The sequence below is a fragment of the Mesoplodon mirus genome, assembly GCF_964341445.2.
Source record: "Mesoplodon mirus genome assembly, chromosome: 6".
Classification (NCBI taxonomy): domain Eukaryota; kingdom Metazoa; phylum Chordata; class Mammalia; order Artiodactyla; family Ziphiidae; genus Mesoplodon; species Mesoplodon mirus.
In genome coordinates this window covers 8,745,141-8,764,957 of record NC_138982.1, presented here as the reverse complement: position 1 = coordinate 8,764,957, position 19,817 = coordinate 8,745,141, and the positions used below count along the sequence as shown (strand labels likewise).

At 35.6% G+C, this 19,817-nt stretch overlaps 1 protein-coding gene across 4 annotated transcripts in view; it reads left to right on the top strand.

Annotated features, from left to right (window-relative positions):
* Positions 1-19,817, top strand: part of XRN1 (5'-3' exoribonuclease 1) — a 101,316-nt gene that overhangs the window by 4,850 nt on the left and 76,649 nt on the right. For all 4 annotated transcript variants that reach the window (XM_082626029.1, XM_082626032.1, XM_082626030.1 and 1 more), the window contains exons 2-12: positions 3,392-3,624; positions 7,343-7,440; positions 8,612-8,721; positions 8,810-8,920; positions 10,930-11,012; positions 13,273-13,360; positions 13,443-13,611; positions 14,510-14,577; positions 14,891-15,028; positions 16,715-16,781; positions 16,993-17,098. In XM_082626029.1, coding sequence (XP_082482155.1) covers positions 3,392-3,624; positions 7,343-7,440; positions 8,612-8,721; positions 8,810-8,920; positions 10,930-11,012; positions 13,273-13,360; positions 13,443-13,611; positions 14,510-14,577; positions 14,891-15,028; positions 16,715-16,781; positions 16,993-17,098 — 1,271 coding nt within the window. The remainder of the gene's footprint in view (positions 1-3,391; positions 3,625-7,342; positions 7,441-8,611; positions 8,722-8,809; positions 8,921-10,929; positions 11,013-13,272; positions 13,361-13,442; positions 13,612-14,509; positions 14,578-14,890; positions 15,029-16,714; positions 16,782-16,992; positions 17,099-19,817) is intronic.

Genomic DNA, 19,817 nt, shown 5'->3' with positions numbered 1-19,817 from the left:
GGCTGGTAATATTAGAAAAAAGAAAGGTGACACAAACAAATAGTAGAGCTTAACTCTATTCCTATTTTAGAGAATTCTTGACATGGATAGTGTATACAAGACTTATACTGGTGTTTGAATGTGTACACACCTAGAACTATTTTTGATGCCTAGTTCAAGTGGTCCAGTAGTTTGGTAGAAGTAAATTATGACTAAAAATTATAGTTATTTCATAAATCTGTTTTGAATATAAAAGTTAAGTACCATAGGATCGAAAAATATGGAGATATATAATATTTTGTGCTGTCTTTCTGTTAGCATATTTCTTGTTCAGTGAAGGCTTGGGAGTGTAAGGAGTTAAGTAAATAAGTAAATAGGGAGAAAGAAAGGAAGGAAAGGAGAGGGAAGAGGGACGAAACCAAGCAAAACATTATTTTTTTGAAAAAGCACTTTCCTTAAAGTTGAGGACAATAGACTAGACCAGAATGTGGAAATTACAGAAAGATTATAAAATACCAAACAAACAAAAAACAAAGCCTAATACAGAAAATCCAAGGGGAAGTTGCACGTCTACTATATGCTAACTCGATGTCCTAGGTTACTGGAGGTAGATGGGGGAAAGAATTAAACCCTCTGACCAGTAACATTTACCATTCTAAGAAACCACAGATTGCCCATACACTATGGTCCAGTTTCTATGCAGATACACATGTAGATAAATATTTTCAATAAGTGGGATAATAATTTACCTGCTGTTTTATAACCTACTTTTGTCACTTGACCATATGTATTATGTACATTATCCCATGCCAAATATGAGTCTATATCATAATTTGTAATTGCTTTGTAGTATTCCCATGTGTGGATGTACCATTATCAGTTTTCTTTATTACTAGGCATTGTTTTCATTTTTTATCTTTTCTTTTAACTTTTTATTTTATATTGGAGTATAGTTGATTAACAATGTTGTGTTAGTTTCAGGTGTACAGCAAAGTGATTCAGTTACACATATACTGACATGTATCCTTTTTCAAATTCTTTTCCCAGTTAAGTTGTTACATAATATAATTTTTTATCTTTTTCGAACAATACTTCCATGAATAATCTTGTACTTATGTCTTTGTGCACATTTCTGATTATTTCTCAGGATAAATTTCCAATAGTAGAAGTCCTGGGTTACAGATTTGCACATACACACACACACACACACACACATACAAGATGTGCACACCTCAAATTTTGATATATATTTTCATATTAGTTACACCAGTTTATGTTCCCATCCCAGACTATTGTGTATATGTCTATGCCACCTCTCTCCTTTTTAGCCCTGCGATTTTCCTCTAATATAAAATGGGGAATCTAAATATCTCTCTTTTAAGATTGTTACCATAATTAAGTGAGAGAATGAATGTAAGTGTTTAGCCCAATGTTTGGCACCTAATAAGTGCTTAATAAATGCCAGCTATTGCTTTTAATAACATGAAATATGCATTTCTCCAAATCCTTACCAATATTGGGTGACATCCATCTTTCTAATCTTTGCTAACATGATGGGGAAAATGATGTATCATTTTAATTAGAAATTTGGGAATGTTGAACATTTTTTTCATATCATTTAGACTTTTGTGTTTCTTCTTTTGAATTGCTTTGCATTTTCCATACTTACTTTTAACATATGCTCTTTTTCTTACTTGATATTTGAGGGTTGTTTTGTACACTAGGAATGTTGACTTGGTCCTAATTTGCAAGTATTTTCCTGCATTTTGTCATTTTCAGTTGGGCTTGTTTATGGAACTTTTTTTTCCCTACAAGATTTTAAAAATACATTTTTAGGTAGCCAACTCCATCATTTGTTTGATTTATGATTTCTAACTTTCCCCACCTGAAAATTGCCAAAATATTTGTATATAATTTTTTTACTTACATTTCTCACATTAAAATTTCTAATCCTTCTGGAATTTATTTTGTTATAAGGTGAAATACAGTTTTGTTTCCAAATAGTTACCTAGGTGCCCCATCCCTGTCTTTCACTGATTTGAAATGTCTCTTATATACTAAATTTCTGTGTACACTTGGACTACTTCTAAACTATTTGGTTTAATTAAACTGTCTATTCTATAATTTAAAATATCATATAGGGCAGGTTTTCCTTCATTACTCTCCCTTTAATATGCTCCCTTACATGTTTATTCTCCTAAGGAAATGTTGTAATCATTTTGTAATTTACCCCCACCCCCTCAAAAAAAAATCACATTGAGATTTTGATTGAGGTTTTTAGATTTCTTGAAACAAACAGTAAATCTTGAATGTACATTTCAAACCTCATGATCACAGTTGTCATTTCATTTGAGTCTAATACTCACTAAGGGCATTTAAATTTTTTTTACTTAGTACAATCCTATGTAAATAGGTGTTTTATAAATGTATTTTTATGGTGTTCATTGATTCAAAGACCAAAACTTTTCACTCCTAAAACTCAAAGGCATGTTTTTTTCTCAATAACAGGAAAATGTATTGTTACCTATGCATATGGTAAAATTTGAATAATTGTTTCAGAGATAGTTTTCATTAAGTTTATACAAAATGCCCATTATGTTTTTATGTTTGAAAATTCAAAATACTTTTCTTCAATTAGTATGTAAGGCAGACTACTCTCAGTTCGCTTAATTACGCTAGATATTAAGTTGTGCCCATTTTAGTTCCTTGTTAGTTTATATTTGTTTCAGTAGTGTTCCCATTACTTGTTCATAGACATTTAAATAGAGGAAACGTCAATCAGAGTCAGAACCATGAAGGCCTTTCTATAAAAGTAGATGCCTGTTAGCCAAAGTTTAGAAATTATTTAATCCACCTATAAAAAACAAATCAGTTTTCAAAGTTTCCTAAATTTCTTGGCATAATCTAAGCTTTTTAAGTTAATATAACCAAATTAATGATTCTGTTTCAGTGAAACCAGATATTACAATAAGGCTTTAAATCACTTGTAAAACCTTTTAATGACCATATACAAATAGCCTTTTGATATAAATGGGCATTATGTTACTCATTTATAGAGGAAATTGAGGTTTTGCGGAGTTAATGTCAAATTGTAGGAAGAAAGGAAGCTAATATTTTGAGTACCAAATCAACCAAGAGCTTTATTTGGTGTTTTCTCAGGTTATCTTATTTTAAATAAGTAGATAATTTCCTGACAGTAAATGTGATCAAGCTTTTGGTGCATAATGTAACCACATAATATGTCTCCGTCTTACTTATTCCTCCTGTTTGTTTACTTTCTTTATTCAATTGTGATTGTTTACTCAGTTTTTATATAATAAGAATAAGCCCCTATATCCTGCTTTTGATCAGATGTCTAGGTATCTGTGTTTGATTATAATAATGATCTTGATCATTTTTCTTTGTTTTTTAGATTCCTGAATTTGATAACTTATACCTGGATATGAATGGAATTATACATCAATGTTCCCATCCTAATGATGATGATGTTCACTTCAGAATTTCAGATGATAAAATCTTTACTGATATTTTTCACTACTTGGAGGTGTTGTTTCGCATTATTAAACCTAGGAAAGTGTTCTTCATGGCCGTTGACGGTGTGGCTCCTCGAGCAAAGATGAACCAGCAGCGTGGGAGGCGTTTTAGGTAAAACATTTATGGTTTATTTTAGAATACTATTTAGATTAATAAAATATATTACTTCAAAGGTAATTGACTTAACACAATGCATCTTCCATTCCCGTTTCTTCTTTGCTTAAATTTCCCCCGAGAAGTGTAAGTATCTCAGACTTACAATGTCATGGTTTTTTGTTTTTTTGTTTTTTTGCTTTTTTGGTTTTTTTTTTTTTTGCGGTACGCGGGCCTCTCACTGCTGTGGCCTCTCCCGTTGCGGAGCACAGGCTCCGGACGCGCAGGCCCAGCGGCCATGGCTCACGGGTCCAGCCGCTCCACGGCATGTGGGATCTTCGTGGACCGGGGCACGAACCCATGTCCCCTGCATCGGCAGGCGGACTCTCAACCACTGCGCCACCAGGGAAGCCCCAATGTCATGTTTTATCAATCAAATAAATGAATTAGGAATTCAAATGAGGTGTCATTTCTCAACGTATATGATGGGTTGTATAAAGTTACTCTGTTGTTCTCTGTCACAAATTTTTCAGACTTCCTAAAACTTGGTAATTTGGAAATGGTAGTAGTAGAGAAAGTTCCTAGAGTATTTCGTCCTGAGCTGTGGAACTGCAGAATGAACTGAGAGATTGTTCTAATGAGAATATCACTGACATTTAATTTGACCCTGGGCTAGATGCTGACCCTGCTTGAACATGGGTCCCCACTGGGTAGAAAGGCAAATGAGATTAGAAGGGGATGGATAGAGTATGAGAAGAGAACTGAGTTAGGACACTCCAGTGTATGGGTAGTAGGAGAAGCAAAAGGTTGAAAAGGAGTTGTATACAGAGAGAGGATTTTAAAGTCAAAATCCTGGACCTGTGGAATATTTCTAAATAACAATGAAAGCATGCAGTGTCCTTGTTATGAGTAACAGGAGTAAAGTTAAGAGGGTTGTTGGAACTGAAGGAAAGAAACCCTGAGTCTAGTGAGTTTGATAGGTCATTAGCCTAGTAGATCCTTTCCTTTCATCACAATGGCAGGTAAAGAAGTAGAAAGGGCACCTATGAATCAGATGTGGAAATCATCAAGGAAGGTGGGAGAGTACCTTGGAGAAGGCTAGCAGTGAGAACAGGAAGAGGATGGTAAACTCTACTAATTTAAATATCAAAAGAGAAAAGATACTGAAGATATTGGAACTGTGAAATCCTTGAAGACAAGGGCCATCTCTTACTAAAATTTAAATTCTCGAGTACCACCCAAGACTTACTTAATCTGAACCTCTAAAAACTAGGCCCTGGAAACTACGTTTACCAGATTCCCCTGGTATTTGTTAAACTAGTTTTGGGGCCCTGCTGGGCTAGATAATCTAGTGTTGAGAAAGGATTATATAAGCCCACTGTATCAGTCAGTTGCAGGTAATAGAAATTTAACTATTCTGAGCAGAAAGAAATATAACACAGAGAACTGGGTGCTTATAAAAATCATTGTAAAAGCCAAAAGGTTGTGCATTTAGGTTAGCCTTTAAGAATGACTTCCAGAACTACACCATAGAACTCACCCACTGATGGCATCACTACGGCAACATTCAGGAAGGTGAGAGGAGTTCAGAGGCCCTGACCAGAGCAGGTAGTTCTAGGGATTTATTCCTTTAGCTCTGATCCCGAGATTAAGAAGCGAAGTCATATCCAGAAGCCTAGCTGCAGGGAAACCTGAGAGTTTAATTTTTTTCATAGCTTTCTTCCAACCTCTCCAGTATCAGAAGACAGGCTAGGAGAGAGGGATGGGCGTCGAGGGCCGGTTGACCCTAACCACCACGGGCTCGCTCGGTACTGTGGCGGCACCGAGTGTGCCATGTTTCCCCCAGATCCCCCAGTCAGCCTTTCCTCATTCTCCACAGCGCCTGTTGTCTTCACTCATAATCTTTAATCCTAATCACGTCGCATCTCTGCCATCTTTTAAATCTGCTGCCATCTGTCTCTCGTCCCCACTGTGCCACGGAAACTTCCTTACGTTATTAATAGACTCCTTAAAGGGGCTAAGTCTAGAGAATAATTCTGTCTTTATACTACTTCATTTATCTCTGGTGTTTAGCAGTGTTGACCATTATTTCTTTCTTGAACTTCCTTCCCATGACCTTCAGGTAACTATACTCTGTGAGCGGGGATTGAACCCGGGCCCCGGCAGTGGAAGTGCCAAGTTCTAACCACTGTACACCAGGGAATTCTTTCTGACTGTACCTTCTTAATCTCCTTGTTATATTCTCTTCCTCTGCTTTGTCTCAAAATTGATGTTTCTTAAGGTTCTATCCTGGGTCCTGAGACATCTTATCCAATGACTAAGTACTGAATCTGTACTGATGACTCCCAAACTTATCTTTCTGGTGGCTATCTCTTTCCAGAGCTTGTATACATCCAAATGCCTGCTAACTGCCTCCTCTGGATACCATAGATACATTTCAGGCTTAACATATTCGGAACTGAACTCATCTTTGCCTCAAACCTGCCTTCCTCCTATGTTTCCTGTTTCCGTGAATGATGACATCATGTAAATAGCTGCTCAGCTCCAAAGTCCAAGAGTAATTGGACTCCTCCCTCTTCCTTATTCCTCACCTCTAAGTCATATCTACTTACTTCTTTTCATCTTTACTGCTACTAGGCCACCATAATCTTCTACCTAGATTACTTTAATAGTTTTACCTTGCCCCTGTCCCAAACATTCTCTGTATTGCAGCTACATTAGACATTATGGCTGTTTAATATCTATCTCTCCACTAGAGTGTAAACTCCGAGAAGAGGAATCATTTCTTTTTTGTTGTATCCCAAGAACTTGTCACATAGTAACACTGAATAATCATTTCTTCAGTCAAAAATGGAAGGGGAGAAAAGAGGAAAGAATGGCTTCCATTGGAGAGATTACAAATGAGTTGATATCTTCAGAGTTTTTGTTATATTGAAGAGGTTGGTGAGAGAGAGGTTAAATACGAAGAAGAGTTTATTTATCGCAGAAATAGAATTCCACAGGGCACAGTAGATAGAGCTAGTAACAGGGCTGTAGAAAATGTACATAAAGCAGGACTTCCTAACTTGTATGCCATGTGGCATATTTGTGTGCCACACATGGGTTACTGGAGAAGCCAGATTGGAATTGGGCTGCCAGTATTCAAACCTGTGTCTATCGGACTCTAAAAATCATGTTCTTCTTACTAAATCCTGTTACCTCAAAAATGAGATCATTTTGGCTACTGATGTCATTAATGTTATTAGGCTTTCACTTTAGATGTTTTCATGAGGAAACCCAAAGATAGACATTACAATTTTATAATTATTTTTTATATAATATTCTTAGGGATCATTTTAATGATGCACTTCTTATTTGATATTATTAAATATAGTGTGTATAATGAATGTTTATGCTATACTCTTGAAATTATTTCTAGAACTAATATGCTGTATATTTGTGATTAGAAAAGAATTACTTTATAATAAGTATTTGTAACATTCTTTGTCAGTTTTATACTGTTATCATGTTCTACTTCTATAGTCCCTAGCTGAAAAACTCAATTCTTTAAATAAAAAGAAACAATTCTGAGGCTAATCTTTATTGATTATAGACATTTCAAACTTATATGTTTTGAACTTAAAATTGATGAGTTAGTATTTTAGTTACAAAAGCTTCTAAATAACCGTTTACTTTATGTAGAGATCTCTGTTTTTTCCAGAAAGTTGAGCACTTCTTTTCCCCCTTAACATTTAAGGTCAGCAAAGGAGGCAGAAGACAAAATTAAAAAGGCAATAGAAAAAGGAGAAACTCTTCCTACAGAAGCCAGATTTGATTCCAACTGCATTACACCAGGTAAATTCATTGAGAGAAAAATTCTGGCAGATTTAAAATGTAAATGTAAATTTATTTCTCCTTTCTAACCTCTATTTATTTTGTCCTTAGGATTCTATTTGCTGTATTTTCCCAGTTATGTCTCTTCATGAGATGGTGTGCTCACCTTGGTCATAAATGCCCCTATGGAGACCCACTGTAGGGATTTACAGATGCTGATAAGAGCACCTATGGACAGGACTCTCCCAGAAGCACAAAATTCCTGACCTAGAAGGAACTTAGAAGATCAGTCCTACTCCTGCCATTTATTTGTATGAAAGCTGACTCAGTGAGGTTGTGGTTCACCCAAGTTCATAGAGCTAGCTTGTTGTATTCAGGAGAAGAAACCCATTTTCCTCGTCTAGAGTGCTTGCTCTTCTTCTCAGAGGCTGCTAAAATTTCTGTGACTTTAAGGAAGAATTAATTTATCAGTATTACAAGTTTAATCTTATATGCAACAGCACAGTCTGCCCTTCCTAGAGTTTTGTCTAACATTATAATCCTTTACATTGAAAAAAAATCTTATAATCGTACTTTCTCATTAATTTTTACTATGGTAGTTTTGTCTTTCATTAAGTCCCCTAATGACACACTGCCCAATTTAATAACCAGTTTTATCGTTACACAGTTTAAGACTGTGTTGCCTTTGACTATCGACTGTCTGGGCTTTTCCTGAAACATAATCATTGTAGACTCAGTTTCAAGGTTAATAGTAATTTTTCAGGTTAAAAATAGTAATGATAATAGTTGTTGTTATTGGCAACCTTATTGAAGCTACATGCCTTAAAAACATAAAACTTCAGAATCCAGCAGAGAAAGAGAAGATTGAAGTTTGTTGGAGTGTTGAAACCCTGCCCTTGTGTGAAACTCTTTGAAGCATAGTCCTGAGGCAGCAATAACATTCTTTGAATTTCCCCATCTTTCATTCACTTCCTTTTAAGGTGCCTGGTAACATTGGAAATAGTTGTGATATTTGCTTGGGAGCGATACAACATTACTCCCTGTTCAAGATAAGCAAGAGAGCTTTCAACCTCCTTGGGAGATCTTATACCTAGCTATTCCCTGGATACCCAGATCCAATTTCATGTTGTCACTGGGAACCCACTGTTTTTATATCTCTCATATTAAATTTTTAAAAACCTTTTATTTTTAGGGACTGAATTCATGGCCAGGTTACACGAACATCTGAAATATTTTGTAAATATGAAAATTTCTACAGACAAGTCGTGGCAAGGAGTTACCATCTATTTCTCAGGCCATGAGGTTATTATCTTATTTTATTTAAGGAGTTTTTTAAATTTAATCTTGAGAAACACAGCATATTACCACATTTTTTAAACATTATATTTAGACTCCTGGAGAAGGAGAACATAAAATCATGGAATTTATCAGATCCGAGAAGGCAAAGCCAGATCATGATCCAAACACGAGACACTGTCTTTATGGCTTAGATGCTGACTTGGTAGGTATAATGTTTATTGTATTATAATCTTATGCCATTGTAGTTAAATATCTAGGAAACTTGGTCTGAATAAAAGAAGATTTCTGGGCTTCTCTGGTGGCGCAGTGGTTAAGAATCCGCCTGCCAATGCAGGAGACACGGGTTCGAGCCCTAGTCTGGGAAGATCCCACATGCCGTGGAGCAACTAAGCCTGTGCTCCACAACTACTGAGCCTTTGCTCTAGAACCCAGAAGCCACAACTACTGAGCCTGAGCTCTAGAGCTCGCGTGTCACAGCTACTGAAGCCTGCGTGCCTAGAGCCTGTGCTCCACAACGAGAAGTCACCACAATGAGAAGCCCGCGCACCGCAATGAAGAGTAGCCCCTGCTCGCGACAACTAGAAAAGCCCTCACGCAGCAATGAAGACCAAACACAGCCAAAAAAAATTTTTTTAATTTAAAATATTTAAAAAAACATTTAAGAAGATTTTTGGCTGTGGGAACAAATATCGGAGACATAATAATGATTGCTACTTCTGCTATTACCAAAGTTCTAAAACATTTGGAAAAGGAGTTCTTTTGCCATAGTTTATGATCAACAGGTCTCTATAGTTAGTGTTCACACCTGACTGACCCTAGTGCTATGAATACTCTGCTGAGGTCAGGGTAGAAGGCCCTTTTTACCCTCATGCTTAATACACGATTTTTAATACCACCTGATCTGATGACTCCATAACCCAAGTTTGCTAGACTTTTTTTGTTTTAACTTTCTATTACAGAAATTTGCAAATATAAACAGATGTAAAAGAGAGAGCATAATGAACCTCCTTGTGTCCTTCATCTGTCTGCAATAACCTTCAGCTCCTTTCCCTAATCATCTGTCTCCTTCCTCCTCCTCCCCTGGATTCTTTTTTTTTTTTTTGAAGACTTTTTTTCTTTTTTTAAAATAAATTTATGGATTTATTTATTTTTGGCTGCATTGGGTCTTTGTTGCTGCGCGCGGACTTTCTCTAGTTGCGGTGAGTGGGGTCTATTCTTCGTTGCAGTGCCCGGGTTTCTCATTGCGGTGGCTTCTCTTGTTGTGGGGCACAGGTTCTAGGCACGTGGGCTTCAGTAGTTCTGGCACGTGGGCTCAGTAGTTGTGGCTTGCGGGCTCTAGAGCACAGGCTCCGTAGTTGTGGCGCACGGGCTTAGTTGCTCCGGGGCATGTGGGATCTTCCCGTACCAGGGCTCGAACCCATGTCCCCTGCATTGGCAGGCAGATTCTTAACCACTGTGCCATGAGGGAAGCCCATCCCCTGTATTCTTGAAGTATATGACACGTATTACTTAATCTATAAATATTTCATGATGGAGAATATTAAAAATAATGATAACCCCAATGACATCCCACATAAAACAAAAATTAACAAATCACTGTTTAATATATAAATAACCATTTACTATTCTCATTTCCCTGATTGCTTCGTAAATGTTTTATTTTGTTTGAATCAGGATTAAATGAAAATAAACAGTATACATTGCAGTTGGTTGATATGGCTCACTAGACTATTTGACTTACTTTGGGGATTAGAATACTATGTGAGAATATTAACTGAAAATACCCTTTTCCAGTTTTTTCTGAGTTTTCACATACTAAAGGTATCTTGGCCTCCAGAAGAGTCCTGTATTCTTCTGTCATGGAAATGCTGTTGCCCTAATTCCTTACCCATTCCTCCATGGCAAGTGGAAAGGTGTAAAAACCAAGAGAACATTTTTGGGATTTTTTTATGGGGGTACAGGGGGGTGGTTATAAAGGTTATGTGAGTCTAAAGTGAACATTTTTTTCTTAGAAAAGTACACAGAATTTACCCAATTTATAACCTATAGATGGATCATATTTTGATATTTATACATTTAATTTGCTAATGAATTGTTTATTTTCCTTAAATAAGCATGTTCTCTATATAGAAATGTTTTTTGATTGCTTTTGTGAACCCGATGCTATAAAAAATGAGAGAATAGAAACATCTCTTCATCATTTTTCAACAGATTATGCTTGGATTAACAAGTCATGAGGCACATTTCTCTCTTTTAAGAGAAGAGGTTCGGTTTGGTGGCAAAAAGACACAAAGGTAAATCATACTGCCTATATATCAGACGGTAGAACAGAAATTAAATTAGGAATAGTAATCCCTTAACAAGTATATGACCTGTAAATATTTTCTCCCAGTCCGTGGGTTGCCTTTTCATTCTGTTGATAGCGTCATTTGATGTACAAAATTTTTAATTTTGATGAATTCCAATCTATCTATTTTTTTCTTTTGTTGCCTGTACTTTTTAGTGTAATATGCAAGAAATCATTGCTGAATGCAATGTCATAAAGCCTTTTCCCATTTTATTCTAAGGGTTTTATAAGTATTAACTCTTACATTTAGGTCTTTGATCTATGTCAAGTTAATTTTTATATGTGGTATAAGGTAATGGTCTATCTTCATTCTTTTGCATGTGGATGTCCAGTTTTCTGAACAACATTTGTTGAAAAACTGTCTTTTCCCCATTGAATGATCTTGGCTCCCTGGTCAAAAATCATGTGACCATATATGCAAGGATTTGTTTCTGGGATCTGTATTTTATTCCATTGGTCTATATGCCTGTCTTTATGCCAGTACCACAAGTATTTTGATAACTGTAGCTTTGTAGTAAGTTTTGAAATCAGGAAGGGTGAGACCTCCAACTATATTCTTCTTTTTCACGATTATTTTGGCTGTTCAGGGTCTCCTGAGGTTAATAATTTTTAAGATAGGTTTTCTGTTTTTTTTGTAAAAAAGTTGGGATTTTGATCGGGACAGCATTGAATCTGTAGATCGCTTTGGGTAGCATTCACATCTTATATCAAGTCTTCCAGTCTATTAACATAAAATGTCATTCCATTCATTTATGTCTTCTTTAATTTCTTTCAGTTTTGTAGTTTTAGTGTACAAGTCTTTTGCCTCCTCTCTTCTTCTTTTTTTTCCTTTAATTGAAAATAATGTTTTTAAATATAGTTACCTGCTGTGCATTACATCCCCAGAACTTATTTATCTTATAACTGGAAATTTATACCTTTTCACCGCCTTCACCCATTTCACCCACCCCCATCCCCTACCTTTGTGAATCATCAGTCTGTTCTCTGTATCTTTGATTTCAGTTTTTTTGCCTCTGGCTTTTTCTTTTGCTTCCTTGGTCAAGTTTATTTCTGAGTGTTTTATTCTTTAGGATGGTATTGTAAGTGGAATTGTTTCTTAATTTCCTTTTTAGATTGTTTATTGCTGGTGTGTAGAAACACAGCTGATTTTTGTGTTGACCTTGTACCCTGCACCTATGCTGAATTCATTTTTTAGTGCTAGTATTTTTTTTTTTGTAGATTCTATGGGATTTCTACATGTAGAATTATACCATCTGTAAATAGAGTTTTACTTCTTCTTTTGCAGTTTGGATACCTTTTATTTCTTCTCTTGCCTACTTGCCCTGGCTAGACTTCCAGCATAATGTTGAATAACTATAGTGAAAATGGGCATCCTTGTCTTGTTACTGATCTTAGGAACAAGAATTCCTTTCCTTAGGAGGAAAGCTTTCAGTCTTTCACCATTGATTATGATATTAACTGTGGATTTTTCATAAATTCCCTTAATCATATTAAGGAAATTCCCTTCTGTTCCTACTTTGCTGAATATTTTTATCATGAAAGGGTGTTGAATTTTGACGTATGCTTTTTCTGTTAAATGATTATGCCGGGGGTTTCTCCCTTTGTTTATTAATATGGTGTATTACATTGATTTATTTTCTTATGTTGAACTATCTTTGCATTCCTGAAGAAAATCCCATTTGTTCATGGTGTATAAATGCTTTTAATATGCTATTAATAGCTTATATTCTTACTTGTAATTAATCCTGGAGTATAGGCCAACAGCCAGGACTATAGACCCCTATACCAAGCCCAGAAAAGGTAAGAGGAGGAAGTGATGGTGACTCAACATTGAAGCCTTGGACTGTACTGCAGTAGATATAAAAGTATAAGTACTCACTTATCTATATGCTTTCTGCTGGTGGCCAGCCTTAAATGGGCCAGATCCCACTGGTTTATTACATGTATTATGTATTATTTAGACTTTCTCAATTCTGAGAGTCCTTCCACAGAAAGCATATTGTAAACCGATTATTCTGAACTTTATCTCTGTTGTAATTGTAGTTATATTTTTATCTTAACATTACCCTGCAGCTTGCCTATAAATTACATGCCTTAATGACAAGAATTAACTATCTTCTAATGATAAGTTTTATTTTAAGCTACGTTTTTAAACTTGAACCTTAAAAATATAATAAGCTCTGTGTTGATCATCTGACTAATTACAGGGTATGCGCACCAGAAGAAACCACATTTCACCTTCTACACTTGTCTTTAATGAGAGAGTATATTGACTATGAGTTTTCAGCATTAAAAGTAAGTATTAATATAACCATGGGCCTAAGATGAATATGCAGAAATTTCCATAGGATTTGACTCTTTTCTTCATATTGCATAGGATAAGATCACGTTTAAATATGATATTGAAAGGATAATAGATGATTGGATTTTGATGGGATTTCTTGTTGGCAATGATTTTATCCCTCATCTACCTCATTTACATATTAATCATGATGCACTGCCTCTTCTTTATGGAACATATATTACCATCCTGCCAGAACTTGGGGGTAAGAAAAGTTTAATATTCGTTTGAAGCTACTTTAATTTAGCACTCAACTAACCCTAAAAATGTCACTCAGTTTATTAAATTATGGCATGCACAACTAAAGTAGGAAAAGAATTTGGAATTTCTTCTAGTCTAAGGTGCCAGGCTCTCTAAAGTTGTAATTTTCAATGGTTCACAAGCAAAGAAGATGATGCCAGTTAAGCAGTCTCATTTATTGATACCTAACTAATCTCCACCTTAAATGGCTTAAGAAAGCCAGCAGAGGTTGCTCATTTCGTCTTTAAGCATAGAAATTTAGTTTTCTGAATGGATAATCATCAGAGCATTTAATATGAGAGAGAGATTTTCAAGTTAGAATGGGAAACTAACAGATAGTGGTGATGCTGAGTAAAACAGACGACAGGGAATTCCCTGGCCGTCCAGTGGTTAGGATTCCGCATTTTTACTGCAGAAGGCGCAGGTTCAATCCCTGGTCAGGGAACTAAGATCCGGCAAGTCACGCTGCACAACAAATCAATCAACTAATCAATCAGTCAGTCAACAGAGTAACAGGACATTAGTCTTTTCTTTCTTAAGTTAACATATCAAATGAATGACCTAGATAGATTCTAGAACATATTTAATTTAATTAACTGTCTCCCAGTGTTGTTTGGAAATTTGGGAAGATTATTACTATGTAAACCTGGAATTTTTTATATTTTCCTTCAGTTCTTACATACTGTGTGTTATAGTAACATCAAGTTCATAGAAACTAGGGCCACTTACATAGTCCAACACTGAGTGTTTTTTCTTGATTAGTAGAATGTCAAAACTCAATGTTTTGTAAAAAGAATTTTGTAGAATTGTTTCGGAAAAATAATGTCAGCTTTTAGTACAAGTTTACATTTTGTTCCTTTTAGGTTATATTAATGAAAGTGGGCATCTCAACTTACCTCGATTTGAGAAATACCTTGTGAAACTATCAGATGTAAGTAACTAGAAGTTTTTGTTTTCCTGTTCCAGGGTAGCTATAAATGGTAACCAATTACATAATACCAGAAGAAAAAGTTTTTGTGATTCTACTCAAGTTGGTCATTCTGTATAAGTAATTTCACCTAAGTTATTTGTATTTCTATTTGCTTTTTATTTTTAGTTTTCAGAGTAGTAGATGAAGTCCCCATGTAAAAAAGTAATATCCTCTGATTCCTATGCCCTAGAAGTAGTCACTGTTAAAAGTTTGGTCTGTATTCTTCTAAACATACTTAAGTTATTTTAAAATAAATGTAAATATTTCTGTACAGTTTGATCGAGAGCACTTCAGTGAAGTTTTTGTGGACCTAAAGTGGTTTGAAAGCAAAGTTGGTAACAAGTACCTCAATGAAGCAGCAGGTGTCGCAGCAGAAGAAGCCAAGAACTACAAGGAAAAGAAAAAATCAAAGGTGTCCATTTTTTTAGGTGTCCTTTCATTTTTTTAGCTGTAAAGGTAAAACTGATATTCCTTGTTTCTCATTTTCTTTCTTATGATTTTGGGGTTGCCTCATTTTAGTTTCATTTCTTCTTTTCCTCTATGGACATTTTAAAAATTGTTTTGGTTCCTTTTTCTCTATTAGATCCTTTCATTTAAATCTGATCTTTAAAAATCATTTTTACCATCGAAGAACACTGTTTTCTTTGTTCTTCCACTCTATTAATAAGTGTATAAAACATTTCTAAATATAAGAGCCCAGAAAATTAAAGTGTGGATATTTATAGCATTTAATGTTATGAGACATTAACTAGATCAGTGATTTTTCTCTAGAAGTAATTTATATATAAAATCGTATGTAAAGTACAGTGATAGGCTAGGCTAAGAGTAGTTAATAGCACAATATCTGGTAACTGTTAGGTTCTCAATAAGTGACTAGAGTCAGTCAGAATATGCTAGTACCCTGTAAAACACCTCTAAGAAGCCCTAAAGAATGTCTTATGTATGTTAGCTTGGAAAATAAACCTCTTCTGAAATTTTCCTCAGCTAACCCATAGTTATTGGATTCTGGTGAAACTGATGAGTTTCCTGCACTCTCTTTGCTGTACTGGTTTTATTCAGGCTCAAGCCCAATATCTCTTGCTCCAGGAAGGGCAACTGTCCTCATTTTCTTTAGTACAGTCTTTCTAATTGCTTAACTTTTCCTCAGTGGAGCTTAGCAGTAGTCAGTCTGCATTCTACTCTGTTTCTTATCGTAATAAAACAGGCTCTGCAACTTTTGGGGGACCTGTACCCACAAACTTAAATATCAATAATCCATGGCTCCGCCCACCTCAGCTCAGTCCTTAAGCTTCACCAGTCATCCAGGGGTGTGTAGTTAACATTAGAGACACTGGTAGAATGAAAGGAGCTGGAGAAACAGCCCAGACACAGGAAATTGGCAGAGGCCCTAGCTTGGGTGAAGAAAAGGAAATTGGGAATAAAGGAGTAGGAAGAACTAATGAGGGGCACTGGCAGTTGATAGGCAGTTAGAAGTAGAGGAGAGAAAGGATGAAATCACAAAGAGGAAGAATAGATGGGCAGGATATGAAGGATGTGATGAAATGGAAGAACTTTAGAAAAGCAGATGAGTTACATGGAAGAAAATTTAGAAGTGGCTGGTAGCGTCATAGGAATGATGGGATCCAGAGACACAAAAAAATAGATAATGTTTGTAGTTATTGGATTCAGTCATAAACAAACAGATTGTGTTAACAATAGCCCAGAATTTGACATATAAAAATGTTAAAGTTGAAAGAATTTGATATTGATTGTGTACTTTTCTCTAAGTAAATGAAATATTCTTGAAGTGTTTTTTTCTTGGAACACATATATAATTAAATATATTTATCTTTTATATTGGTGAACATTACTTGTTATTTATCATTGAGGGGTCTGAATGTTAAGTTCTACATAATAAAGATTTATAGCTTCAGGAAACAAGTGATATGAAACCAAAAGCATTTACACAGCATTTGAGGAATATTTTTAAAACAAACTTTTGCAGTGTGTCACTTAAGGATCATTCAGTTATCTTTAGTATTTTTTAAATCTCCCTGTTAAATGTCTCACCTTGAAGTATATCCTGCCTTAACTTTATATTGGTTTATAATTTGTATAGGGCCAGGAAAACTCAATATGTTGGGCTGCTTTAGACGAAAATGGAGAAGAAGTGGTAACTTCTAAGGGTGAGTACAAACTATGTATTTTAATATATGCAGTTTTTTTTGACATAATAGTTATATCTTTCCTTTATTAGTACTAATTCAATAATATTGGATGAAATAGATGTCTATGATAGTTTATAAGCATCTGCTTTGGTATGTATTTATCAAAGCATTAGATGGAAAAATGGAATATTCATAATTGTCAGCCACTGTCTTTCTGTCTTTTTTCCAGACAATTTAGAAGATGAGACTGAAGATGATGACTTGTTTGAAACTGAGTTTAGACAATATAAAAGAACATATTACATGACAAAGATGGGAGTTGACGTAGTTTCTGAGTACGTTTTTGCCAATGCTTTTACTTTAAAGTAGAAAAAAATTAGACTTTGCAGTTTCTTCAGAAAACAACATAATTTTGATAGTTATGGTAATGGGTGGAAAGGATTTTTTGTTTTCGTAAATTATTGTAGACCTTTCAACTAGTACCGTTTTGGACAAGGTAACATTAATTGACATGTATTATGCAGTTGACCTTTGAACAACACGGGTTTGAACTGCACAGGTCCACTTATATACAGACTGTTTTTACTAAATACTTAATGCAGTACTACATGATTCACAGTTGGTTGAATCCACGATTGGTTGAATCCACAGATGCGGAATCGCAGATACAGAGAGCCAACTAGTTATAGGTGGATTTTCTACTACACAGAGGGTTGGCACCCCTAACTCCTGCATTGTTCAAGGGTCCTATGATAAAAATTGCCAAGTAGAAAATGGTTAGTGTTTTGCTTCCCATATTCTAAAGCTCACATCACACTTATCTCAAAGGGCACCTGGCTCAGCCCCAGGTTAATAACTAGTACAAAAGTTCCTTAACAACTTGACCTCTAGAATGGTAGTCCACACTTCTAAACTACAGCCCACAGTATGACTTACATATATTCGTATTTTATTTATTTTAATTAACAAACACTTATAAAGTGCTTACCAAGTGCCAGGCACTATTCTAAACATTTGAAAAATATTAACTGATTTATATTTTAATAATATAAACATAAATATATATATATAAAACATGAAAATGTTAACTTGTAATTTCACAATAATTCTTTAAGATAAGTAGAATTATTATTACCTTAAAATAGGGGAAATTAAGGAATGAGAGGTTTAAGGTTTAAGTGATTTGCTCAACGTGACATGCATAGGTAGTGAGTGGCAGAGCCAGGATTTAAACACAAGCAGTCTGGCTCCAGAGCCCATGCTTAACCACCAGATGAGGCTGCTTTTCTATAAGTGAAATAAGAGTTTCATGAAATGCTATGTACCCTTATTACATTAGCAAGTAGGACTTTTGAGACTTGAGAAATAACATATTTAAAATAGTTATGCTTTTAATCCTTTTTTCCTTTGTTCTTATATTTCCTTGATTACAGTTAGATAGAACTGTAGTACATGCAGTTGACATTAAGTGCTTAATTTGATAGGAAACTAGTCTTCTGTTTTATTTCTTTTTCCTTTTATATAATAAAATATAGACTTATGAAATTGAGATACTATTTGTTTGCCTAGCAAATAAGCAAATCTTTTTAAGTTGTTATATTCAGTGTTAGTCCAGGAGTGGTGGTAGATTTCTTCCCTTAATTACTGGTGGAAATATAAATTGGTAAAATTATTTTGGAAACTCCATATCCAAAAGCCTTTAAAATAGTCATCCCTTTGACCCAATAATTCTAATTGTTAAAATATCTTAAAAAAATAAAGTTAAACACAGAAGATCCTTATACACAAGGAAGTTTATTACAAAGTTTTTTAAAAGTAAAAAATTAGAAACAATGTACATGTCCAGTAAGAATGTTCATCATAATTGTGTCCACCTCCTCCTCATTACAGTTACTTTCTCTGCCATTTCCACTGTTTCCAGAATATGCGAAACTGTTAAACTGGTACTTATGGAAAGTTCATAACAATTCAGAAAAATACTTTCAGTATATCATTAAGTACAAATTTTAAAAGCAGGATACAAAAATCATAATGCACAGTATCCTCTCATTAATACTTAAAAACAAGCAAACAAACAAACAGAAAACCTGGGCATAGAAAAGAGATTGAAAAAAATACCAAAAGGTAATAGTGATTGCTATAAGGTGATAAAAATGCTTTTTGTCATTATCTGTATTTTCAGTAATGAGGAAATATTTCTTTTATAATAAAAAAGTACTGCATTTCATTTTAAAAAGCATAGCTCCCAGGACTTCCCTGGTGGCACAGTGGTTAAGAATCTGCCTGCCAATGCAGGAGACATGGGTTCGAGCCCTGGTCCAGGAAGATCCCACATGCCGTGGAGCAACTAAGCCCATGTGCCACAACTACTGAGCCTGCTCTCTAGAGCCTGTGAGCCACAACTACTGAGCCCACGCACCACATCTACTGAAGCCCGCACGCCTAGAGCCCGTGCTCTGCAACAAGAGAAGCCACTGCAATGAGAAGCCCGCGCACCACAATGAAGAGTAGCCCCCGCTCACCTCACCTAGGGAAAACCTGCGAGCAGCAACGAAGACCCAACACAGCCAAAAGTAAATTAATTTTAAAAAAAAATTAAGGGCTTCTCTGGTGGCCCAGTGGTTGTGAATCTGCCTGCCAATGCAGGGGGACATGGGTTCAATCCCAGGTCTGGGAAGATCCCACATGCTGCGGAGCAACTAAACCCAGGCGTCGCAACTACTGAGCCTGTGCTCTGGAGCCTGTGAGCCACAACTACTGAGCCCGTGTGCCACAACTACTGAAGCCCGCGTGCCTAGAGCCCATGCTCCACAACCAGAGAAGCCACCGCCATGAGAGGCCTGCGCACCGCAAAGAAGAGTAGCCTCTGCTCACCGCGACTAGAGAGAAAGCCCACACGTAGCAACAAAGACCCAACACAGCCAAAAATTGATAAATAAAATAAATAAATTTATTTTTAAAAAAAACGTAGCTCCCAGAAATAATGTAGATCTAGAATTTCTAAGTGTATCTCTACCTGAATTTTGGTAACAGACACTAACAAGGTTCATAGCC